General features: G+C 52.6%; 2 protein-coding genes across 3 annotated transcripts in view; one reads left to right on the top strand and one right to left on the bottom strand.

Annotated features, from left to right (window-relative positions):
- The window catches only part of LOC113445898 (calpain small subunit 1), a 266,631-nt gene that overhangs the window by 32,500 nt on the left and 207,212 nt on the right, over positions 1–26,919 (bottom strand). The window lies entirely within an intron of this gene.
- Positions 3,934–26,919, top strand: part of PLEKHG2 (pleckstrin homology and RhoGEF domain containing G2) — a 36,415-nt gene continuing 13,429 nt past the window's right edge. The window contains exons 1-9 of one of the 2 annotated variants that reach the window (XM_087940223.1): positions 3,934–3,999; positions 15,400–15,477; positions 16,394–16,827; positions 17,350–17,450; positions 24,040–24,106; positions 24,211–24,257; positions 24,632–24,782; positions 25,937–26,068; positions 26,682–26,864. In XM_087940223.1, the coding sequence (XP_087796349.1) occupies positions 15,429–15,477; positions 16,394–16,827; positions 17,350–17,450; positions 24,040–24,106; positions 24,211–24,257; positions 24,632–24,782; positions 25,937–26,068; positions 26,682–26,864 (1,164 nt within the window). In that variant the 5' untranslated portion in view covers positions 3,934–3,999; positions 15,400–15,428. Of the gene's footprint in view, positions 4,000–15,399; positions 15,478–16,390; positions 16,828–17,349; positions 17,451–24,039; positions 24,107–24,210; positions 24,258–24,631; positions 24,783–25,936; positions 26,069–26,681; positions 26,865–26,919 lie in introns of both variants that reach the window. The other variant, XM_087940222.1, reaches the window with a different exon arrangement.

The raw sequence follows: 26,919 nt of genomic DNA, 5'->3' as shown, positions 1-26,919 counted from the left end.
CATCGCGGGAGGGGCGAAGCCCCCACCCCTGCCTTGCCTTTCCCAGAATCCCCCTCGGGAGGGAGAAGGGCAGAGCGGGAGCCTCCCCTCCGTGGCTCCCGGTTTCGGTGGCTTCCCTTCCAGGCACACTCGGTTTTCAAAGTGCGTGTGTGCGTGCATGTGTGTGTGTGTGCGCGTGCACACGCACCCCTTGCACAAGCAGGAGCGAAGGATTGGGCTGTGCCTTCCCTCCACATCTGGATCCTATTTATTTTCCTTTCCTCCTGCCTGCCTGGCTGCTGGCAAAACATTACTTGGAATGGCGAGGGGGGGGTCGTCAGCTTGTCCCACCAGGTGCCAAGGGGTCCCCCCTCCCCGCCAAGACATTCAGGGGGTTGCAGGCCAAACGCCAAGAGCTCTTTCTGAATCGCTCCTCTTTCCTTGGTGCAATTTACCTGTGGGGGGGGGTCCCAAGGCCCTTTTGAGTTTATTCATCCATTGATGTTTCCCCAAGGGGCTTTTTTTGAGGGGGGGTCTTCCCTGCAACACAGCCGTCTTCTCTCCCAGGCTCAGCGAGAGGCCGCCGTCCTCCCCACCCACTGCAGGGAGTGGGGGGCTGAGAGAAGGGTCCTGTTAATCATTAGAGCAGTCTGAAAGACCCCCCGCTTTGGGCCCACCGGGCTGCCCTTCCCCAGCTCAGCTGAGAAGCCCAGGAGCCCCTCCCTCTGCCCCTCCCTGCCCCCACCCCCAGTGCCTCCTCTGCTCAACAGCCGGAGATGGAGGGGGGGGGGCAGAACCGACCCTCAGATTCCCAGAGAGCACCTGTGGTTGGTGGGGGGGGGCTTGTCTAGGCTGGAAGCTAAGCAGGGTTGGACCTGGGGTGGGGTCCCCTATTGGGTGGGGTCCCCAGGAGAGGATTCCCAAGGCTGGAGGGAGGAGCGGAGGGAGGAATCCCCAGGAAGTTCCCAGCTCGGTTCAAATCCCCCAAATGTGATGCAGGCTGTGCTTCACTTAACAGCCACAATTCAAGCCCAACATTTCTGCCGCTCAGCGAGGCACTGGTCAAGGGAACCTCGCCCCATTTTTATGACCTTTCTTGCCGCTTTTTGTTAAGTGAATCCCTGCAGTTGTCAAGTGAGTAAGATGGTCATTAAGTGAATCCGGTTTCCCCGTTGAGTTTGCTTGTCAGAAGGTCATGGTTTCCTTCCTTCTTTCCTTCCTTCCTTCCATTCCTTCCTTCCTTCCTTCCTTCCTTCCTTCCTTTCCTTTCCTTTCCTTCCCTTCCTTCCTTCCTTCCTTCCTTCCTTCCTTCCTTCCTTCCTTTCCTTTCCTTCCTTCCTTCCCTTCCTTCCTTTCCTTCCTTCCTTCCTTTCCTTTCCTTCCTTCCTTCCCTTCCTTCCTTTCCTTCCTTCCTTCCTTTCCTTCCTTCCTTCCTTCCTTTCTTCCTTTCCTTTCCTTCCTTCCTTCCTTCCTTTCCTTCCGTCCTTCCTTCCTTCCTTCCTTTCCTTCCTTCCTTCCTTTCCTTCCTACCTTCCTTCCTTCCTTCCTTCCTTCCTTTCCTTCCTTCCTTCCTTCCTTCCTTCCTTCCTTCCTTCCTTCCTTCTTTCCTTCCTCCTCCCTCCCTTCCTTCCTTCCTTCCTTCCATAGCTGGCTGGAGAATTCTGGGAGTTGAAGTACACAAGGCTTAGAGTGGCCAAGTTTGGGGACTGTTGTAAATATGAAGCAACTGCCAGGTGTCTGAATTTTGATCACGTGTCCGTGGGGAAGCTCAAACGGTCATAAGTGTGAAAAACGGTCATCCACCCATTTTTTCAGTGCCGTTGTAACTTTGAACGGTCACTAAATGAACTAGGTATTTTTGCAACGGCCCCCTCTCCCTCTTTTTTCTGCTGTCTTCACCCCTCCCCAAACCCAAATGCAGCCTCAGCCCAGGGAGGGGGGAGGGGGGAAAGACAGCAGATAAAAGAGGGGGGGCTCGAGGGAAGATGCCCCCTGCAGACCCTCGGGTGCCCCCCTTCCTGGGTCTGCCAGGCTCTCTGGGGGCTCCAGATGACACTCCCCGCCCCCCCCGTGGCTAACCCAGAATGAACCCGGCTTTCTGGCCAGGCACCAAACAGCAGGACTCCCAGGTGGCTCCCCAACAGGCTGAGTTGGTTCAACAGGTGAAGCTTCTCCCGAGGCCGAGCCAGTTACACGCGTGTAGAGGCAGGTTCCGAGGGCGTTGCATGCCCCAACAATCCTGCAGAGAAGCGGGCATTTGGGCAGGGTCCGTGTGACGAGCCGGGTGATGCGTGGGAGGCGGCTCTGCGTGTGTCTGTCTCAGGCTAGCAGGAAGGGGGCCCGTGCTGCCCCCTTCTAAGCCAGAGGTTCACCTGAGGATTGGTGGGGGGCTTCCTCCCCACCCCTCTCTTCCGGCGCGGTTTTCCAGAGAAAAGAAGGCCGAGGGGCGGCTGATAGCAGCCTTCGGGGCTCACCCAGCCTGTCCTCCAAAGCACCGGAAGGCGAGAAGCAACCTGGAATTAAAAGAGACCTTTGCTGACATTGGGGACAATTCACCCGTGGAACTGCTGGCCACCAGAAGTCTCGCGGTTGCTTCACCGCAGGTTGGTAAAGAAAAGACTGTCTGAAACGGGATCAATTCTCCCGCTTGAACAACGGGCTGGACTAGAAGACCTCCTGGGTCCCCCTACGATTGTTGTTATTCTATCGTCCTAGACCGTTTCGTGGACGGAGCGGCTTCCTGCCAGAAGTTGTGGCTGCTTCATCCCCATCCAGAAGAGGCTGGGCAGCCCCTTGTCTGAAATGGCCTAGGGCAGGGGTCTCCAACCTTGGCCCCTTTAAGGCTGGAGGACTTCAACTCCCAGAATTCCCCAGCCAGCTTTCCCAGCCATTCCCCAGAGGAGCTTTGCTGGCTGGGGAATTCTGGGAGTTGAAGTCCTCCAGCCTTAAAGGGGCCAAGGTTGGAGACCCTGCCCTAGGGCTCTTCCCTGAGCAGGGGTTGGACTAGATGGCCTCCAAGGCCCCTTCCAGCTCTGTTCTGAGACTAACCCGGGAGCATCTCAGCCAAAAGACGGAGGGAGGGAGGGGCGCCGCAGCCCTGCCCCCCGCAGGCACCGCTCCGAAGCCCCCCCGTTCTTTTCTACCTGCGAACAAAGGCGGGCTCGGTCCCGGGTTCTGGGGGGAGGTCGGGGGGCGCCTCTCGGGTCCCCCGAAGCCCAGCGCTGGGGAGGAAGGAGTTAAAGCCTTCGCGCCCCCCCCCACCCCTCCCCACCCACCCAACAGGAAACGGTCTGGCAGGAGGGAGTGTGAGAGAATCCCTCTGCCCTCCCCCCTCGCGCGCCGCTTCCTTCCCACCCCTTTGCCTGCCCCTCCCTCCGCCCGCCCCTCCCCTCCCCTTCTCCCACCCCCTCACTTTCCCTGCATCTCCCAGCCTTCCAGCTGGAATCTGTTGCTCGCCTTGTCTGGGCTGCAGCCGCCGTGAAGATCATCTGGACCTCCCCCCACTCCCCTTATCTCCCCCCCCTCCCCGACCCCGCCCCAAAATCTCCCTCGGCTCCCCCGTTCTTTCCCCCACCCCAGCCCGGACCCGGGGAAGGAGAAAGGGGGCCGGCGGCGGCGGCGGCGGCGGCGGCGGCAGCTCCGCAAGATGTGAGCCCGGGAGAGGCGGAGGAAGGCGGGCCCCGGGGGTGGGGGGGCTCCCTTCGCCCCTTCCCGCCCACCCGGGCGGCTTCGGCTGGGCAAGGCGGAGAGGAGAGGAGCGGAGCCCGGCTCGCGGGGTCGGCGTGGCCCCTTGCTAGGAGGAGGAGGAGGAGGAGGAGGCGAGCCCCGGGGGTGGCGAAGGCCGGGTCGTCGGGGCGGACGCCTCCGGGGATGGCTGGGAGCGAGAAGCCGGGAGGCGAACCCTGCTGACTCCCGCCCACCCACCCACCCACCCAGCCAGCCAGCCAGCCAGCCACCCACCGGCCCGGGCCAAGGAGCGCCCGGAGGCCCCGGTCCCCGTTCCCAAGCCCGCTCCGGACGGTGAGTGATGCCCCTGCGAAGCGGGGATTTGCCACGGGATCGATCCGCGCGTGGGCTTTGCTCCTGCTTTGGGGGTGGGGGGAATCACTTGGCCGGACTTCTGTGGAAGATTTGCGGGGGTCTGTCCCCATTGAGGAAGCTCGGGGATGTTGCAAACCCATCCTTCTCTCCCCTGCCCCCATATCTTCCCCTTGGGAGGCGGGGGGAGATTGGGACCTCCCCAGGGGGCTGCGTCCCCTCCTCTCTGCATCCAGGACTTTGGGGGTGGGGAGGGCTGAGTGGCATTTGTGACTGGAAGGCTGGCTAAGGTGGAACACTTTAGACCCCCCCAAGGAATGGCCTGCCCTAGGTGGACCTGCCTTGCCCCCCCACCTCCCCCAGGGAAGGAAAAGATATTTATGGGTGCTCCAAGAAGCCCCCCACATTCTGCCCCCCCCCCTTCCTTGGTGGTTTCTGCTCCTGGGGGGCCAAGAAGGAGAAGGTCTCCCACTGGCTGGGGGATTCTGGGAGTTGAAGCCAAGTGGGAGACCCCTCCTCTATGAGGGGGGGCCTTTGAGGGGAGGGGGTTCCTTGCAGGAAAGGCCCCTCCCCGGTTGGGATACCCAGGAACCGACTCCTAGCCACAATCTTGCTTCCTCCTCTGATGCTCTAGATTCCTGCAAAGCTGGCTAGTTTTGGGAAACCCACCTGAAGATTTACACCTGGTCAAGAGCACAAAGTTTGCGGGAGCTAAGAAGGGACTTGCCCACCCACCCCCAAATACAGGTAGTCCTTGAATTACGACCACAGTTCAGCCCAAAATTTCCCTCACCAAGTGAGTTCCTCCCCGTTTTACGATCTTTCTTGGGCTCCGTTAAGTGAATCCTTGCATTTGTTCAGTTAGTGACATGGTCATTAAGTGAACCCGGCTTCCCCGTCACAAAAGGGGATCCTGTGACCCCAGGACCGTCATCAATAAAAGCCAAATTTCCCGGGATCTGAATTCTGATTCCGTGACTACGAAGGATGCTACAGTGGTCATAAGAGCGAAAAAACAGGTCATCGGGCCCCTTTTTCAGTCCTGCAACTTCGAAATGGTCACTAAAGGAACCGTTATAGGTCGAGGACCTATTGGCAGGCCCTGCAGCGGAGGTTCAATCCTGCTGGTGCCATTCTTCCACCGACAAACCTCTTTGTATTTTTGCCTGCCCGTCCTACTTCTCGCAGCTTCTTGGCTGCAGGCCCCACCCGGGATTTTCTCTTAAATCAGCTTTGTGCAACTCACTTGGGGCTTCTTTTGGGGAGAAGTGGGGGGCTCTCCCTGCAGGGGAGGGAGGGAGGCAGGTCTCGACCCTCCGTGCTCCCAGCTTGGGATGTTGAATCCAGAGTGAGAAAGTTGGTGGCCGCTTTGCAAGCATCGGAATGAAAAGATCCTGATTTAAGGCTCTTCCTCCTCCCAGCCATTGTTCCAAGGAACAAGAGAGAGAGAGAGGGAGAGAGAGGGAGGGAGGGAGAGAGAGGGAGGGAGGGAGGGAGGGAGAGAGAGGGAGGGAGGGAGATTCGGGATACAAAAATTAAAGGAAAAGGAGGCACTTTTATCGGAGGGCCAATCCTTGGGGAGCTAACCGGGGTTGTGCCCTGGTTTCATTCCTCTGGCAAACGGTGTGTGTGTGTGTGTGTGTGTGTGTGTGGATTCTTTGTTTCTGGGATTTAAGCAAAGTTTCTGGGACTTCCAAGCATCCGAAGGGGAGGCCAAGGGCTGTGCCGGCCCCTCCGCTTTGGAATCTCAGGAATCGCTTTCGGGGAAAAGTCCTGGGAATCGTTGCTTTGCGGCCCCGTTGCTAAGTTGCAGGGTGTTGGTTTGTTGCTTTAAGAGGAGGGGGCTTTGCGTGGCCTTGAAGACTGTGAGGAGGAGGAGGGGGGGGATCCCTCTCAGTCCACCGGTTGCCTGTTGCTCCCCTCACTTTTTGCTGGATGGGGATTGATTTTCGGTGGGGGGGGAGGGAAAGAAGAGGGGGGGGGCAGCCGGTGCCCCGGAGCAGGCTGGGCCCTTCCAGGGCTTTTTGGGGGGCCGGCTGAGGGGAGGGGAGGGGGACTGGCAAACAAAGAGACCCGCACAACTCGCAGGAAGAGGTGTGGAGAGAGGGCGTGAAGGGGTGTGGCGAAACCTGGAATTTGGAAGAGGGGGTGGCAGCGGCTGCCAGGTGGGCTCCCGGAGAAGCCGAGAGGGGGCAGGTAGGCAGGACCACCCTTTTCGGGCAGGCTCTTCCTCCTCCTCCTCCTCCTCCTCCCCCCCACTCTAGATCCTTCGTCAGGCAGGCTTGATGCTGGGGGGAGCTGGCGAGACGGAAACCTTCCTTCTCAGATTCGTTTCCTTGAAGGCCCTGCACTCTGCGAAGGCTCAGAGGCACAGGTGGTCCTCGACTTAATGACCACAACCGAGCCCCCAAATTTCTGTCGTTGAGTGAGACAGGTGAATTTGGCTCCATTTGTAAGGCCTTTCTGGCCACCGTTGTTAAGCGAATCCCTGCAGCTGACAAGTTAGTAACCTGATTGTTAAGTGAATCTGGCTTCCCTGTTGACTTTGGTTTGTCAGAAGGTCGCAAAAGGGGATCACGCGACCTCTCCGGGACACTGCGACTGTCGTAAATACGAGTCGGTTGTCAAGCGTCTGGATGTTGATCAGGCGGCCCCGGAGATGCTGCAACAGTTGTGAAGTGTGAAAAGAAATGGGACATAAGTCACTTTTTCAGTGCTGTTGTAACTTTTAACAGAGTTGGAAGGGACCTTGGAGGTCTTCTAGTCCAGCCCCCTGCTCAAACAGGAGACCCTAGACCAGAGGTCCCCAGACTGGGCCGCTTCAAGACTGGCGGACTTCAACTCCCAGAATCCTCCAGCCAGCAGAGCTGACTCTCTTGCGATCCCTTCCTCTGCGATCTCTCTCCACTTTGGGAGATTGAGGGAGAGAGAAAAGCAGGCCTAGCTGGCTGGGGAATTCTGGGAGTTGAAGTCCGCAAGTCTTAAAAGTGGCCAAGGTTGGAGACCCCCGGTCCAGGCTCTTCTTAAATGCCTTTGAATGGCCACTAAGCAAATGGTTGTGAGTCAAGAACTGCCTGAACTGGGAACAAGCCGAAGACCAACCGCTTCATGCTCCGCTCGTGATCACCTGGGATCTTTGGATCCTGATCCAGCAAGACGGATCAAGCAAGAGAACCCAGATTTTCCTGGGATACCGACCGCAGTCGCAGGAAGAAGAGGAAGGAGGCAGGGGAGCAAATAGCCTTGGGTGGGGGCTTCATAATGTCAGGCGGAGGCAGGGGTGATGCGTTGCTGTGATTGGGCCAGAGGCCGGGGACTAGCTCACATTCGTGGTTTATGAGTGGACAAACGAGGGCGGGAATCATCCCGGCACCAAAGCAGCCCCCAGTCTGAGGGTCTGGCCTTGAGACCCCTGGCTGGCTTTGAGGCCGGCACTTCTGGCGAATCTCCCTTCTTTGGACCCCCCAAAAAATGGGTCTGTTCTGCTTGGATCCTGATGACCTTCATTGAGGGTAGGAGAAATCTTGGGTCCTTATGTTTGGCGACGTTTCTTTCGATGTGGAAAACAGAATAACAATAACGGAATAATAGCGTTGGAAGGGACCTTGGAGGTCTTCTAGTCCAACCCCCTATTCGAGCAGGAGCCTGGCTGGGTAGTTCTGGGAGTTGAAGTCTACAAGTCTTGCAGTTCCCAAGGTTGGACGTGTCTTACTCTGTACCATTCCAGACCAATATCTTCTTAAAAGCCTCCAGTGATAAAGTACCCGCAACTTCTGGTGGCAAGCAGTTCCACTGGTTAATTAGCCTCACTGTCACGAGGTTTCTCCTTAGTTCTAGGTTGCTTCTCTGCTTGATTCATTCCCACCTGGTGCTGCTTGTCCTACACTCAGGTGCTTTGGAGAATAGCTTGACCCCCCCCCCCCCAATTATTTCTGACATCCCTTCAAACATTGGAACAAGGCTGTGTCCAAATCAGGCTGTGGAATTGGAGGTTGCTCCCAGTTAGAGATTGGACAGGATACGGGGTGCTCAGAACTTTTCCTTTACATTTCGAACGAAGGTCCGTTCATCCCAAGTCATGCTGCCTGTGGAACAGCCCGCCACTGGGATGAGGAGGAGCAGGGCTGGGACAGAGATCTTCCAAAACCTTCTTTCAAAAATGGTGCGGTTCTCTTGCGTTGTGCAATCGATCCTCACAATAAAGGATAATTTTTGGAGCTCAGGGTTGAAATGAGGGGTCCTTGGCGCCCTCTGAGCTTGGTGGTTGTCTTGCAGACGTTTCATGACCCAACTAGGTAACATCACCAGTGCTAGAAGAAGTAGAGTTTGTAGGGAGGAGGAGGAGAACTATGAGGTCCTTGGCGCTTTCTGAGCTTGGAAGTTGTCTTGCAGACGTTTCATGACCCAACTAGGTAACATCACCAGTGTTAGCAGTAGAAATTCTGAGACCCGTTTGAAAGGGTGGTAGGGAAAATGTCAGAGGTGCCCCTTTTATTGTCCCACTTGGGAGGAATGCAGCAGCCCCAGTTGGATCCTGGGTCTTGGCAGCTCCTGGATTCCAAAGGCAGAAATTCCTGTGAGATTCCTGTCTTTCCGCACCAACTTGATCCCGGCTGACAGAGGGAGAATATTTTGTTTTTGTTCCTCAACTAATCCAGGCCCGACTTTCTCCTTCTTCCACAGCCTGTTTTTCTTTCTTTGTTTCTCGCCTTCACCCTCCCTCCCTCCCTCCCTCTCCAAAAGCATCAGCTGGAAAGTCCCGGGTTCAGGTTTCGCCCTGCCTGGGAATTCTGGAAGAGGAGCATCAACACCTCTTGGGGGGGGCACCGAATTGGGGGGGAAGGACGGGTGGGCTCCCTTTCTATAAAGGCCTCTTTCAGGGACCCCTGGAGAGCCTCGCGTTCCACATCTGCTTCCACGCAGGAGCCCAGATGATGGAAAATCCTGCAGGAAGGCGGTCAGCGAAGGGAGCCCATCACCTCCTGGGGTCAGCGGTCCCTCTGTCCGGCTGCTTTTCCCAGGAGGAAAAGGAACAGAACCTGCCTTTGTTCCCATGAATTCCGTTCTTCCCCTTCTCCGGAATTGGAGAGAGAGAGAGAGAGAGAGAGAGAGAGAGAGAAATCTTGTTGGCCCAAAGGTGTTTTTTTTTTCCTCCTCCTTTTTTCCAAAAGGCAACTGTATTTCTTGGTTTCCTTTTTCCTTTGAAATCCTTTCGCTTCTCATCCAAGAAACTTCTTCAATGGTGAACAGGAAGAAATAGGAATGGAAGAAGCTCCTTGGATGGGAAGCGAAATGATTTCGAAGACGAAAAACAAGGAAGTCTAGTTGCCTTTGGGGAGAAACAACTTACAGGTCGTCCTCAGCTTAGAGCAACAGCCCTTAGACTCCTATGCTGCTTCACGGGGGATACAGCCGCCTTCTAAGCCGCTTACAGCGTCGGCCTCTGGCCCCCAACCATCTGGGTCCTCGTTTGACCCACCTCGGAAGGACGGGAGGCTGAGTCAGCCTCGAGGCGGTCAGGATCAAACTGCCGGCTATGGGTAAGGTCGGCTTGCAATACTGCATTCTAACCACTGCGCCGCCAGGGCCCTTCCTTCCTTCCTTCCTTCCTTCCTTCCTTCCTTCCTTCCTTCCTTCCTTTTTTCTTTTCTCTTACTTCCTTCTTTTCCTTCTTCTTCCTTTCTTTTCTTCCTTCCTCCTCCTCCTCCTTCCTTCTTTTCTTTCTTTTTCCTCTTCTTTCCTTCTTCTCTTCCTTCCTCCTCCTCCTTTCCTTCCTTCCTTCCTTCTTCCTTTTTCTTTTCTCTTACTTCCTTCTTTTCCTTCTTCTTCCTTTCCCTCCTCCCCTCTTCCTTCCTTCTTCTTCTTTCTTCCTCCCTTCTTCCTTCCCTCCTTCCTTCTTCCTTCCTCCCTTCCTCTTCCTTCCTTCCTTCCTTCCTTCCTTCTTCCTTTTTCTTTCTCTTCCTTCCTTCTTTTCCTTCTTCTTCCTTTCTTTTCTTCCTTCCTCCTCCTCCTCCTCCCTTCTTTTCTTTCTTTTCCTTTTCTTTCCTTCTTCTTCTCTTCCTTCCTCCTCCTCCTCTCCTTCCTTCCTTCCTTCTTCCTTTTTTCTTTTCTCTTACTTCCTTCTTTTCCTTCTTCTTTCTTTCCTTCCTTCTTCCTTCCTCCTCCTCCCTTCTTTTCTTTCTTTTTCCTCTTCTTTCCTTCTTCTCTTCCTTCCTCCTCCTCCTCCTCCTCTCCTTCCTTCCTTCCTTCCTTCCTACTCAGCACTAGCACTTAAACTTCTATCCCGCTTCACCGTGCTTTCCATCCTTCTCTAAGCGGTTTTTACAGAGTCAGCCTCTGGCCCCCAGCCATCTGGGTCCTCGTTTTACTGACCTCGGAAGGGCGGAAGGCTGAGTCAACCTGGAGCCTGGTGGGATTTGAACTGCCAAACTGCAGGCAGACCCCAACGGGACCCAGAATTTCCATTGCTTGGCGAGAAATTGGTTCAGTGAGTCTTGCCCTGTTTTATGGCTTTCTTTGGCACATTCGTTAAGTGAATCCCTGCAGTTGTTAAATTAGACCAACACGGTTGTTAAGTGAATCCAGCTTCCCCCCTGGACGTGGCTGGGCAGAAGGTTGCAAAAGGGGGACCCTGGGACACTGCGACCGTCATAAATACGAGCCGGTTGTCAAACGTCTGAATGCAAATCAGGTGGATGTAGGGAGGCTACGACGGTCATAAGTATGAATAACGATCATAAGGCCCTTTTTTCAGTTCTGTTGTAATCTTGAACGGTCACTAAGAGAAGTGTTGTAAGCCAAGGACTGCCTGTACCTTGGGACATGCATGACCTGCAGCAAGGCTCTCCGACTTGGGCCACTTTAAGCCTGGCGGACTTCAACTCCCAGAATTCCCCAGCCAGCAAAACTTGAAAGCTTTGCAGGCTGGAGAATTCTGGGAGTTGAAGTCCTCCAGGCTTAAAATGGCCCAAGTTTGGAGGCCCCTCACCTGGAGGATTGAGGCTTTCCATAGACATTTTTTCTTCACCCTTGTTTTGGGCGCAATTTTTGTACCCCTTGTACCAACAACTTTCGAAAGGAGCCGTTTTATTCCTCTGGGGTCGACTCTCCTCCGAGCTCCGGCTGCTTCTCCCCGTCGCCTTTCTTCTTCCCCTCATTCTCCCCCACTGACCTCTCCTGACCCCCTTCCGGCCCCTGCGATTCCTCCTGAAAGCGTGGCACCCCAAACCGGACTCCAGATGCAGGGCTGGCCCGTTCCCAGGACTTCAACTCTACTTCTGTTGAGGCAGCAAAAAAATAAAAGCGCTGCCTTTGCCGTTTTCCAGCCCCGTCGTGCCAGGCCACTGACTCACCGTCTGTTTGCAGACCCTCCCCCCCCCCCCCCCCCGGTCCTTGCAGATTCCCTTCGCTGGGAGGACGGGGAAAGGGAGCACCGCATCTTTCCCAGGATAAATGCAACAGTCCAGGGTGCCACACCTGGAATTGGAAGGAGAATCTAGCGGAGGGATTTTTTGAAATGTAGATTTTTATCCCCGCCTTTATTACGTATGCAAGTAATAAAGTAATTCAAAGGTGGCAAATATTCCTTCTTCGTGCTATTTTCCTAATAAACAACAACCTTGTGAGTTGGGTTAGGCTCGGAGAGAGTGAGTGGCCCCAAGCTGTTTTTCGTGGCTGGGACGGGACTAGAACTCACCACCTCCTGGGGTGATTGGGCCAAAATCACCTAGTTGGCCTTCATAAAATGGGACTAGAACTCACCCCCTCCTGGTTTCTGATCCAGACCCCGGTGTGTCCAACCTTCAGCCTCTGGGCTGCATCCATTCCTAGACGTCAAATAAATAATGCAGCTCCACAAGATATAGTAGAAAATCTAAGAAGAATAAAGTCACTTTGTTATTGATCTACATTAACGGCAAAGTATATTTTATATCAGGCCCAAACATTGCATGCAACCCAGGCAAGTCGAACGCTTGGACGCCCGTACCCGGCATCAAACTGGACGTTAGCGCAGACATGACCTCATTCTAACTGCAGGAGGTTGATCTCTGCGCTTCCTACTCCTGTTTGGAGAAGTTAAGCCACAGAAGGCATCTGTCACGCAGAAGATAATTTGCACCCCTGGAGGGTTCTCCTGCTTGGAGGCTTCATGTGTCCGACAGATGTGAGACAGGCACATGGTCTGGAAGAAGCCTTGATGAAGCTCTACCCAAGCAAGCTGCTTCCCATCCTCAGCCGCAGAATTCCGGGAGTGGAAGCCCACAAGGCTGAAGGTCACGGCTCTTGACCAAGGCTCTTCCCATTTGGCCACTGGAAGACTTGGGGACTTCAGTTCCCAGAATTCCCTCACACGAATGTGTTCTTTCTGATGTGAATTCCCGCTTTGCGGCCCGCTTATTCTCTCGCAGTCCCTTCCTCTACAATCTCTCCACTTTACTCCAGGAGAAAAGAAACAGGAATGTCTGGCTGGACAATTCTGGGAATTGAACGCCACAAGTCTCCAAGCTGCCTGCCAGGTTTGGGGATCCCGGCTCTGGAGAGCAGCCCTCGGAAAGGATTCCCTGGCTGAGGCCACCAAGGCAGGGCGAGCCAGGAAGGAAAGCAACCTCCTTTCCTCCCCAGCAGAGCTTCTGCCTTCCGGAGCATCCAGAGGCCACTTTAAGTTAGGCGAGGACACATTGTCCAGCCCGGGTCGCCAAGGAAGCAAAAGACAGTTTGCGGGGAGGGGGCTTCCAGTTGACTAGAAAGCCCCCCACCCACCCCGTCCCTTTCTCTGCAAACGCCCTGCCTTTAAACAGGAGGGAAAGGTCTCCATTGCATCTGAATTTCCACCTCGCCCCGAACGGGCCCTCCTTCGCTCCTTCGCCTTCCCAAGAGAGCCCTTCCGTCTCCCTCCTTTTGGGGGGAAGTTGGCCAAGGCTTCTCCCGGAGGAATGTCGGAATGTCGCCTTTGCCCAGCTCAACGCCAGATTGGATTTGGAAAAGCAAACTAACAGCTTTTTCTCAAGCATTTCACACGTTGTCGTCCTTCTTCCTCCTCCTCCTCTTCTCTTCTCTTCTCTTTAAGGAGCTTTTTCCTGCCATCGGTTCTTCTCGGACTGAGCCACTTCGGGTAGCCCCTTGCAAGCAGGGCCCAGCAAGGTTGAAGGGGGGGGGGCTTCCCTGCCCCCTCCTCAAATGGTCATGTTTGGCTGGAGGAGCCTTGAGCCAGGCACAGGGCCGAGGCTGCAGAAGTCTGGTGGGGCTTTTTTTTTTTATAAAAAAAAATTCCTTTGAACCTTTCTTCGTTTCTCCTTCTTTGGGGTCCCAGCCACAGACCCCCCCCCCGAATCTTGCACTTCTTTCCTTTATTTCTTGTTTCTTTTCCCACTTAGCATTTGGGTAGCCCAACCCTCCCCACAAAACTGATGATGTCCCCTAGGTGGGTCATGAAAGGTCTGCAAGAAAACCACTAAGCTCCGAGATCACCCAGGACCCCCAAATCCAACCCTGGGCCCCAAAGGCTTTCTTCTCCTGGAACCCTAGCACGGTGGGGGAGGGGGGGTGAGTAGATTGAGGGGTAGTGAAAGTCCAGGAAGGTTCGGTTTGGCTGGTAAGAAAAGTTTTGGGGCTGTGAGATGTCGAGATGTGAGATATCCTGTCCTGGAAGAGGAGTGCAGAAGGAGGGGAAGAGCTCAGGAAGAGGCTTTGGGTAGCAAAGAAAATAATGTCTTGTCTTGTTTATTTTTAATGTTGGGAAATCGGGGTGGGGGGAAAAATTTAATTTATGCAAATCAGCGGCCGGCTCCTTTTTCCCACACTGGCTGGTGGAGAGCAAGAGGAGACCGCGTTCAAAAGCAAACAGAACTCAGACATCCGTGGAAGCCAACATGCCCGTATCCCAGGGTATTTTTGGCCCCGGGGGATGAATCAGGAAGTGGGTATCTGGGGCAGCCTGCTTTGGAGGGGCACCAAGGGGGGCTGGATTCTAGTCCACACCCCAAACCTTTTGTCAAAGGAAAGGAAAGGAAAGAAAAAGAAAAGGAAAAAAGAAAAGAAAAGGAAACCATGGAGAACTGCCAAGCACAAGGCAGGAACGACATTTCCGTTGCTAAGCGAGACAGTTGTTAAGTGAGTTTGGCTCTGTTTTACTGCTTTCCTGCCATAGTTCTTCCATGAATCACTGCCGTTATTAAGTTAGCAACGTGGTCTTTAAGTGAATCTGGCTTCCCCATTGATTTGGCTTGTCCAAAGGTCATGACCCCAGCATACCGTCATAAATAGGAGTTAGTTGCTAAGCATCCGAATCCTGATTATGTGACCGTGGGAATGCTGCAATGGTCATCAGTGGGAAACATGGTCGTAAGTCTCTGTTTTCAGTGCCATTTTAACTTTGAACGGACACTAAACAAATGGTTATAAGTTAAGGTCTTGCCTGCCACTGAGGTTCGCCATCTTCGCAGCTGATGCCCCGACGTCAGAGAGCCATTTCTGTCCCGTAAACCGAGGGCTGTTTCCATTCTGGTTTTGATCAACCTCCCCACAGTCCCCCCGGGGCCAAAGGAGCGTTGCCATCCCACCACCTCTGCAGACGGGTTTATCCCCCCCCCCAGACCCAATAAGGGCACAGAAGGGGGGGCTGTGGCTGTGTATCTTCTCACCCAGGTGGCCCACGGCACAGCTGGCATTAAGCTGGTTTGTTTGCATGGTTGGCACCAAGCTGCACATCTGGCAGCAGTGGGTCCTCGCTGAAAAGATGCCTACATACAGTTGGAAAGGCCTAACTAGCCCCCCACTGCTGCCCCTTCAGTGTTCCTTTGGCCAATCTGGGGAGCTTCCCGACCTCCAGAGTTGGCAGAAAGGCGAGCAAAGCTGCCCCGACCCCTCCCGCACCTTTGGGGGGGGGGCTGTCCTGCCCCTTTGTGCCTGGGCTGGGCCTGGGTTGCCCAGCCAGGGGTGCCAGCAGACCCAATGCAGGGGATCCGGTGCCTGCTGGTCCTTTTCTCTCCCAGGAGTGCTGCGCTGGCTCCGTTCAGGCCTTCAATTGATTCTTTTGTTGTCCGTTCCCAGAGAATGCCTGGGTGTGTGTGTGTGTGTGTGTGTGTGTGTGTGTGTGTCTGGGTACACAATTGAAGTGACACAACATTCATTTATCATCTGACACATTCACACCCTATTTCAGTAAGAAAGGAACAGAGGGTTAAAATGCCAAAACATAAGAATATTAAATCTGAAATCTGAACAGGAAGATTACAAGCTTATGTCTGTTGCAAATATAATTTTTTACGTGGTTTGTCGCGGCTGGGAAATCTCCATGGTGGGCTCCGTTTTGACACTCTTCTTGACCACTTTGTGCTGTGCAGCACAGCAACACGTTCACGTTTGTGACTCTCTCCCACCCAGGAGAAGTGCCCGGGGACCCCAGCCTCACCATGCCCGAAGGCGCCCACCGGGGCAGCACCAAGGAAAGAGGCAACCCAGGTTAGTCTGTGCACCCCGGTTCCGTTCGCACAGGCACCTGGAAAAGGGAGAAGATCCCTGGGGAGGAGGGAGCGGGAAGAGAACCCCAAATCTGGGCTCCGATTCTTTGCATCCGGGGTTAGTGGGTGATGCCAACCTTTCTTTCTTTCTTTCTTTCTTTCTTTCTTTCTTTCTTTCTTTCTTTCTTTCTTTCTTTCTTTCTTTCTTTCTTTCTTTCTTTCTTTCTTTCTTTCTTTCTTTCTTTTTTCTCTCTTTTTTCTCTCTCTCTCTTTTTTTCTCTCTTTTTCTCTTTCTTTCTCTCTTTCTTTCTCTTTCTTTCTCTCTCTCTTTTTCTCTTTCTCTCTCTCTTTCTCTCTCTCTTTCTTTCTTTCTCACTCTCTCTTCTCTCTCTCTCTTTCTTTCTTACTCTCTCTCTTTCTCCCTCTCTCCCTCTCTCTCTCTTTCTTTCTTTTTCACTCTCTTTCTCTCTCTCTCTCTTTCTCTCTTTCTTTCTTTCTTTCTTTCTTTCTTTCTTTCTTTCTTTCTTTCTTTCTTTCTTTCTTTCTTTCTTTCTTTCTTTCTTTCTTTCTTTCTTTCTCCCCCTTTGCCAAGCTTTGACGGGAGGGAGGTGGAGAGCCAAGAAGGGGCAGAGTGGGCGTGGGGGGTTTCCCTTTCTTTGCACGCTGCACCTCCCAGCATGCCTTGCGAGAGAAACCACAGCTTTGAAAGGTGAGAAAACCACCCCACAAAGGATATGAAGAGGCCGGAAGCAGCATTTTTATTGTTCTAAGGGAGAAAAGAGCCGAGCAGGGGGAAACCAGCGGCCCTCCCTCCCAGGGGGCTCCTCACCTGCACCCCCGTCCCCAACATTAGTGGCTGCAAGGCCGGGGATCTTTGGGGGAAGTGATTGCAGACCCTGTTGCTTCCTCCCTAGCAGCCCCCAGACCCTCCTCGACCTCCTCGCTGGCTGGAATCGGGACCAAGATGGCGTCGGACCCCATTCTGGGCAGCTGCACCTCAGTGAACACCGTCTGCTCGGACAGCGACCGCCCCGTCAGCCTCAGCTCTTCGGCCTCCTCCGCCTCTTTGCAGGACGGCTCCAGCGCCTTCGGCAGCAGCATCGGGCTGGGAGGCTGCCCGCCTCCTTACTCCCAACAAAACGGCAGCGACATCAGCCTGGATTTGACCCCCGTGACGCTGCTGGACCGGCTGGCCGACACCCCGGGGGACGGGCAGCAGTGCTGTGGCTGGGCGCCGGGTCCCGGCCGGGCCAAAGAACGCCGGATCAAGCCATCCCACCTGGACCGGGTGGTGCTGGAGATTGTCGAAACCGAGCAAGCTTACGTCCGGGATCTCAGGAGCATCGTGGAGGTAGGAGGGCAGGAGGGGTGGGGGGGAACTTTGGTGGTGGTGGGGGTGTCTCAAAGGAGCTTTGGAGCATCGAAGCAACTCCAGACTTCGGCTCTTGGAAGCAGCTGCATCCTCCCCGGGATCTCGGGCGAGGCCTCCGTTCCTGGAAGTGGAGATTCTGGGAGTTGAAGGCCACCCGTCTTAAAAGCTGCCAAGGTGGAGAAACACCGCTCTAAAGAGCCATGATTCTTGGTCTGGCTTTGCAACAGCCCTGTGAGGTGGGCCAGGCCGGGGCAGAAAGAGCAGCTGACAAAAGCTGTGCTGTTAAAGCAGCTCCCCTCCCCCACATCCAGCAACCAGCCTCTCCGTGTGTGTGTGTGTGTGTGTGTGTGTGTGTGCGTGTGTGTGCGCTGTTTTCTCTCCCAGGCCACCCAAGGGCAGTTGCAGAAGAGGGTGTGGGGTGTGTGTGCGTGTGTGTTTGCATAGGTTGTCTGCTGTATCTAAATGGGGAGATGCCCCCCCTCCTGTCTTCTTCCTGCACAGGATTACCTGGGCTGCATTATCGACTGCGGCCAGGTGTCTCTGAAACCGGAACAAGTTGGCGCTTTGTTTTGCAACATCGAGGACATTTACGAGTTCAACAGGTGAGGCGACTTCAACAGGTGCAGCGGAGCCCCTCTTGGCTCATCCGGCTGGGAAGTGGGGGGCAGTCGGTCTTGGGGTTCAGAGCAGGGCAAAATGTCTGTCTGTTTATCCAATTTATTGGACCCCCATCCTAGCACAGGATGAGCTCTGGGCAGCTTACAGTGCAGGTAGTCCTCGACTGATGACCTCAATTGAGCCCCAAAACATCTGTGGCTGAGCGGGACAGTTGTTAAGTGAATTTGGCCTTGTTTGGCGACCTTCCTTGCCACGGCTGCTGAGTGAACCACTTGCCCTTGTTTAGTTAGTAACATGGTCATTGAGTGAATCCGGCTTCCCCATCAACTTCGAAGGTTGTGACCCTGGGACGCTGCCGCCATCATAAGTATGAATCCGCTGCCAAGTGCCTTAATTTTGATCACGTGACCATGGGGAGTGCTCTGCGGCGGTTTTAAGTGTGAAAAACAGTCATACGTCACTTTTTTCAGTGCCGTTGTAACTTCAAACGGTCACTAAACGAACTTTTGTAAGTCGAGGACTGCCCGTGTATAAAAAATGCAACTATAGATAATAAAAAGTTGATGGTGATTTTCCTGGGCTGAAGGGGGAAGGCCTGGCCCCAATCTTCGCCCGCCAGACCGTCCCTCTCCTCACCCCTCCTCTTAAGGTTTTAATATCCCACCAGGGTCTCGTCTGGGTTTCTGGCAGCCTTCTCGTTTTCCTTGTTGTTTTCGTTTCTTTTTTGGGTTTTTGCTGGTGGCCCTGAACTTGTCCTACTTTTCTTCTGCTTTTGATTTTTGGGCGAAGGGCCTGGAATTAAGTAAAGAAGTCCTGGGCATAAATAGAGTAGCGTAGCCTGGAATGGAATTAGAATTAGAATTGAGTACGCAGTACAGAGCAGGGGTCCCCAAGCTTGGCAACTTTAAGACTTGTGGACTCCAACTCCCAGAATTCGGCACATGCTGGCTGAGGAATTCTGGGAGTTGAAGTTCATAAGTCTTAAAGTTGCCAGGTTTGGAGACCTCTGGTATAGAGTACAGAGTATAGAATAGAATACAGTATAGAATAGAATAATAATAGAATAGAAAATAAGTATAGAGTAGAGTAGAGTAGAGTAGAGTAGAGTAGAGTAGAGTAGAATAGAATAGAATAGAATAGAATAGAATAGAATAGAATTCTTTTATTGGCCAAGTGTGATCGGACACGCACAAGGAATTTGTCTTTGGTGCAAATGCTCTTAGTGTACATAAAAGAAAAGAGACATTCGTCAAGAGTTAAAAATCATCAGGTACAACACTTAATAATAGTCACAGGGTACAATAAGCAATCGAATCCTACTAGGAAACAGTCCATATAAACCGTAAGGATACAAGCGACAAAGTTACAGTCCTACAGTCCCAAGTGAGAGCGGAAGGGTGATAAGGAGTGATGAGAAGATTAACAGTAATAGCAGTGCAGACTTTGTAAATAGTTGGACAGTGTGGAGGGAATGGTTTGTTTAGCAGAGGGATGGCGTTTGGGGGAAAAGCTCCCCTTGTGTCTAGTTGTTCTTGGTGTGGAGGCCTCTACAGCGTCGTTTTGAGGGTGGGAGTTGAAACAGTTTATGTCCAGTAGATACTTCAGACGATGCCTCATAAAACGGGATCTCGAATGAGTCGGCCTAATCACTTCTTCGGGGGGATTTATGGCCACGTGACTCGACTTAGGACCAGCGCCAAGACTTCTTTTCTGGGGGGGGGGAAAAAGACGGACGTCTGGCTCGGGGGGACAGTCATCGCCCAGCTTTTCTTAGAAGCCTTTTGTGGTCCTGAGTCACCGAGAGCAGAAAACGGCCGGCGGCTGGGAGCGGTGGGGCTGAGGGGAGAAATAAATTCTGTGGCTCCAGAAGAAAAATAATCCCTCCAGCGAGAGAAATAATTTCCCTGCCAAAAGGACTCCAAAGAAAACCTTGAGGCTGACAAGAAGCCTGGTGCCTGGGCATGCCAGCCTCGACCGGAGTTGGCAACCCAAGTCCCCACCTTGGAGGCTGGTTTTCCCTAAAGATAGAACAGCTCCTGGATGGGTGGCCTTGGGAGGTATTGAAAAGCCTCTTCCAGCACCCCCTCCCATCATTGGGTCCTCTAGGCCAGGGGTCTCCAACCTCGGCAACTTTAAGACTGGTGGACTACAACTCCCAGAATTCTGGAACTTGAAGTCCACAAGTCTTATTAAAGTTGAATTCTGGGAGTTGAAGTCCACAAGTCTTAAAGTTGAATTCTGGGAGTTGAAGTCCTCAAGTCTTAAAGTTGAATTCTGGGAGTTGAAGTCCACAAGTCTTAAAGTTGAATTCTGGGAGTTGAAGCCCACAAGTCTTAAAGTTGAATTCTGGGAGTTGAAGTCCACAAGTCTTAAAGTTGAATTCTGGGAGTTGAAGTCCTCAAGTCTTAAAGTTGAATTCTGGGAGTTGAAGTCCACAAGTCTTAAAGTTGAATTCTGGGAGTTGAAGTCCACAAGTCTTAAAGTTGAATTCTGGGAGTTGAAGTCCTCAAGTCTTAAAGTTGAATTCTGGGACTTGAAATCCACAAGTCTTAAAAGTTGAATTCTGGGAGTTGAAGTCCACAAGTCTTAAAGTTGAATTCTGGGAGTTAAAAGTCCACAAGTCTTAAAGTTGAATTCTGGGAATTGAAGTCCACAAGTCTTAAAGTTGAATTCTGGGAGTTAAAAGTCCACAAGTCTTAAAGTTGAATTCTGGGAGTTGAAGTCCACAAGTCTTAAAGTTGAATTCTGGGAGTTGAAGTCCTCAAGTCTTAAAGTTGAATTCTGGGAGTTGAAGTCCACAAGTCTTAAAGTTGAATTCTGGGAGTTGAAGTCCACAAGTCTTAAAGTTGAATTCTGGGAGTTGAAGCCCACAAGTCTTAAAGTTGAATTCTGGGAGTAGAAGTCCTCAAGTCTTTAAGTTGAATTCTGGGAGTTGAAGCCCACAAGCCTTAAAGTGGCCAAGGTTGGAGACCCCTTCTCTAGGCCAGGGATTTTCATATAGAAAGTCCTTGTTTTGATTCTTGGGGTCTCCAAGGAAGACTCTGCCCACGGTTTGCCCCACTTCTGCAGCTCTGGGGAAACAGCTGTACAAGAAGGGGCACGAGTTAGACGGCCCATAACATACGAAGAACAATTGCAGGAATTGGGTCTGTTTAGAATAAGGAACAGAAGGATTAGGAGTGATGTGGTGGCAGTCTTCCAGGAGTTGAGGGGCTGCCCCAAGGAAGGAGGGGGGTCAAGCTCTTCTCCAAAGCCCCAGAAGGCAGGAGAAAAAGCAACGGATGGAAACTAACCCAGGAGAGAAGCAACTTAGAACCAAGGAGGAATTTTCTGACAGAACAATTGATGGCTTGCCTCCTGAATACTAAATACCGGAAGTTTTCAAGAAGAGACTGGACAGCCCTTTGTTTGAGATGGACTAGGCTTTCCTACCCAAGTAGAAGGTTGGACTAGAAGACCTCCAAGCTCTTATTCTGTCCCCAGCTGCTTCCAGAGTTCCTTCTGCTGTCCCCGCACTTTCAAAGTGCTAAAAATCCATGCACCGTCCTTAACCAGGGAGAAAAGTCCAGCCATGCATCTCTCGCCAGCCTGCTTGCAGGCCTGGCCCAGCCCCCTGACCGGTTTTTCCGAGGACGGGGCCGGCAAACCCCACTTGGCATCTGACCTTGAATCAGGAGGGTCACGGTGGTCGGTCCTCGTTTTGACCCCGAGCAGCTCGGGAGGATTTAAGTTTGCCTCACTCCTGGGATGGCCGGGGAGGAGAGAAAAGTCCTGCTAAAGGTGCATGGATGGACACAGAGTTTGCCAGGGTTGCTTTGAACCTGGGTTAGCTGCGAATGGCGAAAAGTATTGGAGGAACAAGGGAGGTGGATGGCAGGTGTGAACTGATCCTGGGCTAATTCTCCAACCCTTTTTAGTTTCCCGCTGTATTTTTGCAAGAAAAATAAACTGGAGAGCGATGCTGAATCCAGAGACCCTCCTACCGCCCCCATCCCCTGCCTGCCTGCCTGAGGTCGGTGTTTAATTCCCCTCGCTCCGTCGTCCTGGCCTTTGCGGAGAATCTCCGTTTTCCTTGCTTCAGCATCTTGCTTTCCGGTTCATGGAAAATACACTCCCTGATTCGAAGGCGGCTGGTGCCAGACTCTGAAACGGTATCTTCCTTTCCAAGGACAGGAGAGGTGGAAAGAAGGAAGGGAGGAAAAGAAAGAAAGAGAAGAAAGAAAGAAAGAAAGAAAGAAAGAAAGAAAGAAAGAAAGAAAGAAAGAAAGAAAGAAAGAAAGACAAAGAAAGAGAGAGAGAGAGAAAGAAAGAAAAGAAAGAAAGAAAGAGAGAAAGAAAGAAAGTGAGAAAGAAAGAAAGAAAGAGAGACAGGGAGAAAAGAAAGAAAGAGAGAAAGAAAGAAAGAAAGAAAGAGTGAGAAAGAAAGAAAGAGAAAGAAAGAGAGAGAGGGAGAAAAGAAAGAAAGAGAGAGAAAGAAAGAAAGTGAGAAAGAAAGAAAAAGAAAGAAAGAAAGAGAGAAAGAAAGAAAGAGAGACAGGGAGAAAAGAAAGAAAGAGAGAAAGAAAGAGAGAAAGAAAGAAAGTGAGAAAGAAAGAAAGAGAGAGAGGGAGAAAAGAAAGAAAGAGAGAGAAAGAAAGAAAGTGAGAAAGAAAGAAAAAGAAAGAAAGAAAGAGAAAGAAAGAAAGAGAGAGAGGAGAAAAAGAAAGAAAGAGAGAGAAAGAAAGAAAGTGAGAAAGAAAGAAAAAGAAAGAAAGAAAGAGAGAAAGAAAGAAAGAGAGAGAGGGAGAAAAGTAAGAAAGAGAGAGAAAGAAAGAAAGTGAGAAAGAAAGAAAAAGAAAGAAAGAAAGAAAGAAAGAAAGAAAGAGAGAGGGAGAAAAAGAAAGAAGAGAGAGAAAGAAAGAAAGTGAGAAAGAAAGAGAAAGAAAGAAAGAAAGAAAGAAAGAAAGAAAGAAAGAAAGAAAGAAAGAAAGAAAGAAAGAAATCTGCAGATCAAATTGGGCCCGGGAAATGCAACTCCCCACCCGCCAGAGTGTTCGGCCCCTGGGTTCAGGGTCTGATCCATTCGGCTCCTCCTGCATCGGTGAACCAGAAAACTGGGGGGGATTTTTGTCAACTAGACATACTCTGAGCCTGTAATTTGAGCAGGACTTGGGGGGGGAATTGAGGGGCTGAGTAAGGGGAGCAGGGGATGGGGAGATGGGGGGAGATGGATTCTGGGAGGGACACAGAAGGAAGCTGGGGGTTTGGAACAGGATCTTCCTGGCAGGAAAGCGGAATGGCTCCAGACTCCGGTGACCTGAAAGGGGTCGGCAAACCCTCTATTTAAAATGGGGGCTGGGGGAGTCTCTGTCCTTGCCACAGTAATTCCAGGCTGTCCTAGGAAGGAAGGAGGGAATAGAGAGCAGGACAGGGGGGAGGAAGAAAGAGGAGGTCTCAGATTCTCTCTCTCCGTGGTGCCATTTCTGGGGGACGTGACTCTCAAGGGCTCCCCAAACTTGGCCCAGAATTCTGGGAGTTGAAGTCCACAAGTCTTAAAGTTGCCAAATTTGGGGACCTTTAGCCCCTTCCTGCTGGAAGTGCTGAGAATTAGAACTCGGTTCACTCCGGGGAATGAAGAGTGCCTCTGAGTGTGCGCTGAGGTCCCCCCGCCTCCGTTTCCTTATGCTCACAGTGGGGTCGTCTTTAAGGACAGAGCAGCAACCGAGTCTTCTTTAAGATCCATAAGGGATCTTAAATCCCCTTTTTTCCTTCTTTGGCCTTGCAAATTATCCCAAAATCTGGGAAAGAAAATCCCTCCAAATTTCCGGCAAGCCATTCTCCCACAGATGGCTTGCGTGAGCCCCTGGCCAGTTGAAACGGGGAGGGGCCCCTCTTGGGTTCAAAGGGGAGGGGGCTCCCCGGGAACTATTTGGATTCAGACAGCTCCCGTTCTTAAAACGCCCCCACCCTCTCTCTCTCTCTCTCTGTCTTCCCTCCTTCCGTGTCCCCTTCAGGTAAGAGAGACCACCAGGACACTGAAGACGGAGAAGGCCCCCCCCAAGGAGACTTTCTGGCTCCTTGCCAACTGCTTGGTTTATTTTCAGTTGCCCCCCCCACACTCCAGCCCCCCCCTTCTTTCCCCTGCCTCCCGCTGAGTTTTCGTCTTTTAAGACCTGGCCTGTGGCCAAGAGCTCCATCAATGCTCCCGACTTCTCATCGGGGAGAGTTTTGGTGGGGACGTGCAGGGAAAGTGGGGTGGGGGGTGGGGGAAAGGAGCCGGTTGGGGAAGGATCCCTTCCCTCCACCGAAGCCCCCTTCCCACTAATCCTTCAGCCCAGACACACACACACACACACACACACACACAATTCCCCCAAAGCCACTGGCTGCCCTGCCTTCAAGCGCAATTATCCTGCAGGGGGTCCAATAACAGGAATAAAATGCTCAGCCGGTCACCTCTGGTGAATCCGCAGGGCTGGGGGTCGGGGCAGCCTAAAGTGCCTTCCGGAAGGGGGTCCGGAAAGCTGCAACCACTGGCAAATCCTCCTCCTTTAACGCCCCCTTTGCAATTCTTTTCTCTCTCTCTTGGGACAGCGAACTGCTGGAAGATCTGGAGAGGAACACGAGTGCCCATGCAATCGCGGACTGCTTTGTGCAAAGGGTAAGTGCCTGAATTCCCCCCCCCCCCGTCTCCCCTTCCCTAGCAGGCAGATAAATCGCCTTCTTCCTGCGCTGCATTTATTGCTGTTCCGTTTCATTTTGTAGAGCGAAGAATTCGACATCTACACTTTGTACTGCATGAACTACCCCAAGTAAGCACACAATTCTACGCAAATCAATAAAGCGTGAACCTCCTGCTTCGCTGTGGCGGTTTTCAGCACAACCTGGGTTGATTCCCCCCATCCTCTAATCCAGGGATCTCCAAACTCAGCCACTTTAAGACTCGTTGACTTCAACTCCCAAATTCCCCAGCTAGTCACGCTGGCTGGGGAATTCAGGGAGTTGAAGTCCTTGAGTCTTAAAGTGGCTGAGTTTGGAGACCCCTGCTGTGGTCCCTCCAGCAAGGTTTGCCAACCTTACTCCTTTCAAAATGGCTGGCCTACAACTCCCAGAATGTCCCAGCCAGCCAGGCACAGTCATAAACCCTCCGCTTCTCGTCTTCCTTCTCTCCTCTCCCCATGACAAGCTCTGTCTCCGTGCTCCGGCAGTGCATGGAGGAAGAATCACTGGCCAAGTTCTTCCGGGAGAGGCAGGCCACTCTCTCGCACTCGCTGCCTCTGGAGACGTATCTCCTCAAGCCGGTCCAGCGAATTCTGAAGTACCATCTGCTGCTTCAGGTTAGTGGTGCCACTTTGGATTCCTTGGTGGTCTCTGAGCTGGGTTGGTTTCTTGCAGACATTTCGTGACCCAACTAGGTAATTGTCACGGTCCTGTCGGAATCTGACTCGGAGGGGGAGGCCTAGCAGCTGACAGGGAGTGGGAGTGGGGCTCCATTGGCTGTGGAGGAAACTGGGGAAGGGCAAAGTCTGGCTGGGCAGAGCAGGGGAGAGGTAGAACAAGGGAGAGGGAGTTCGGAGGAAGAACCAGGCCCACCCCCTCTTCATCCTAGGGGACGCAGGGAGGAACGGAGAAGGAAGCAATGTGGGTTGCATGGCTTACGGGGGAGGAAAGGGCCCTGATTTCCTTCATTAGCTGCAGCTGGGAACACGGTGTTTAAAAAGGGAAGCTGCGCACAGCAACTTGTTGGGAGCAAATCGTGAATTATCTGGTATCGTGGAGGCTTATCTGGGTTCCTGGCGTCTTCCCAACTGTGTGTTTTTTTCTCCAGCTGAAGGTAACCTGGACATTGGGGGCACAGTTGGAGATAATAAAGGGACTCTTCTTACTTATTGGACTGTGTAATATCATCAGTTTTTCTGAGGAGGGTGTTTGCTCTCTGTTTCTATTCAGTATGTTGGCTTGCAGTCTGTGCAGCCTAGATAAGCAGGGATTAATACCAGACAAACAATCGAGCAGAAAGCAATATCCCAATCAAGGAATGACAGAGAAAACTTACACCAACGCTCACAGGGCAAGCTACTCAGTATAGAAACAGACCGTTATCAGATCCCTGTTCATTTTAATGCTGTTATATTTCTGTATCTGCGTAGTTATTTATTTGTTACACTTCTATGCCTCTCCTCCCACCGAGAGGTGACTACACGATTAATGAATTTATTATATTGCAAATCATCCAGAGTTGCTTCAAAGTCTGAAATAACATCCTGTAAAGTAAATTGGAGGCAGAATTTAACTCTTCAGCGGAAACCATTCTTGAAAAAAATTGGGTTGGATATGATGTATTAGTGCCACATCTGAAGTGCGGATTCTCTTTCTCCAGAGACTGACTTAGAATTCCCAAGTTGTTTCTCAGATTCCCACTGAATGAACACCTCCCGTCTCTGACCCCCCACCCTTTACCCTCCCCCCCAAACCTGCTTTCTCTACCCAGGAACTAGCCAAGCATTATGACAAGAGCAGTCCTGGCTACGACTCGGTGGAAGAGGCCAGCATCACCATGACGGCTGTGGCTTGGTACATCAACGACATGAAGCGGAAACAGGAACATGCTAGTCGGCTGCAGGTGCGCAGGGGCCCTTCCTGGCAGTGGGAAAGAATTTGGGAAGGGTCCGCTCACCTGGGCTGTTTTAGCCCATCTGCTGGGGTGGGGAGGATGGATACTGGCATCCCTTTCCTGCCTTTGGAGGCCCTTGGTGCTCTCTGAGCTGGGTGGCTTTCTTGCAGACGTTTCATGACCCAACTAGGGAATATTATCAGTGCAGGCAGGCAGGCAGGCAGGTAGGAAGGAAGGAAGGAAGGGGAAGAAGAGGAAGAAGAGGAAGACAAGGGGGTCTTGGGCACTCTCTGAGCTTTGATGGTTTTCTTGCAGACATTTCATGACCCAACTAGGGAATATCGTCAGTGCTAGGAGGGGAGGGGGTTTGTGGAGAGGAGGAGGAGGAAGGAGGACTGTGGGGTCCTTGGTGCTCTTTGAGCTGGGTGATTTTCTAGCAGACATTTCACAACCCAACTAGGTGACATCATCAGGGCTGGAAGGAAGGGTATCTTCTCTCTGCAAGCAAGCGACTTGTATCTAAACAGGCAACAGGGACCCATCCAGGAGGCCTCCAATGATCCAGTTTGACTCCCCCTCCCCTTTTCCTAAGCTGAGCCCCCTCTCCCCCTGCCCCCTCTAGGAGATCCAGGGTCTGCTGGCTGGTTGGACGGGTCCGGAGTTGGGGGCCTTTGGGGAGCTGATCCTGGAGGGTCAGTTCCGGGTGCCCCGCGCCCGCAAAGAGAGGGTCTTCTTCCTTCTCAGCAAAGTCCTGCTCATCACCAAGCGGCGCGGAGAGACCCTCGTCTACAAGAGCCACATCTTTGTAAGGGGGAATCGGTGGGGGGTTGACGCCTTGAGAGCTGTGTTTCTCAACCTGG

This window comes from Pseudonaja textilis, chromosome 10, assembly GCF_049901715.1.
Source record: "Pseudonaja textilis isolate UNSWEBS1 chromosome 10, rPseTex1.2, whole genome shotgun sequence".
NCBI classification, from domain to species: Eukaryota; Metazoa; Chordata; class Lepidosauria; order Squamata; family Elapidae; genus Pseudonaja; species Pseudonaja textilis.
Note: the sequence above shows the minus strand (reverse complement) of the source record. Positions and strands in the feature narration are given on the sequence as shown.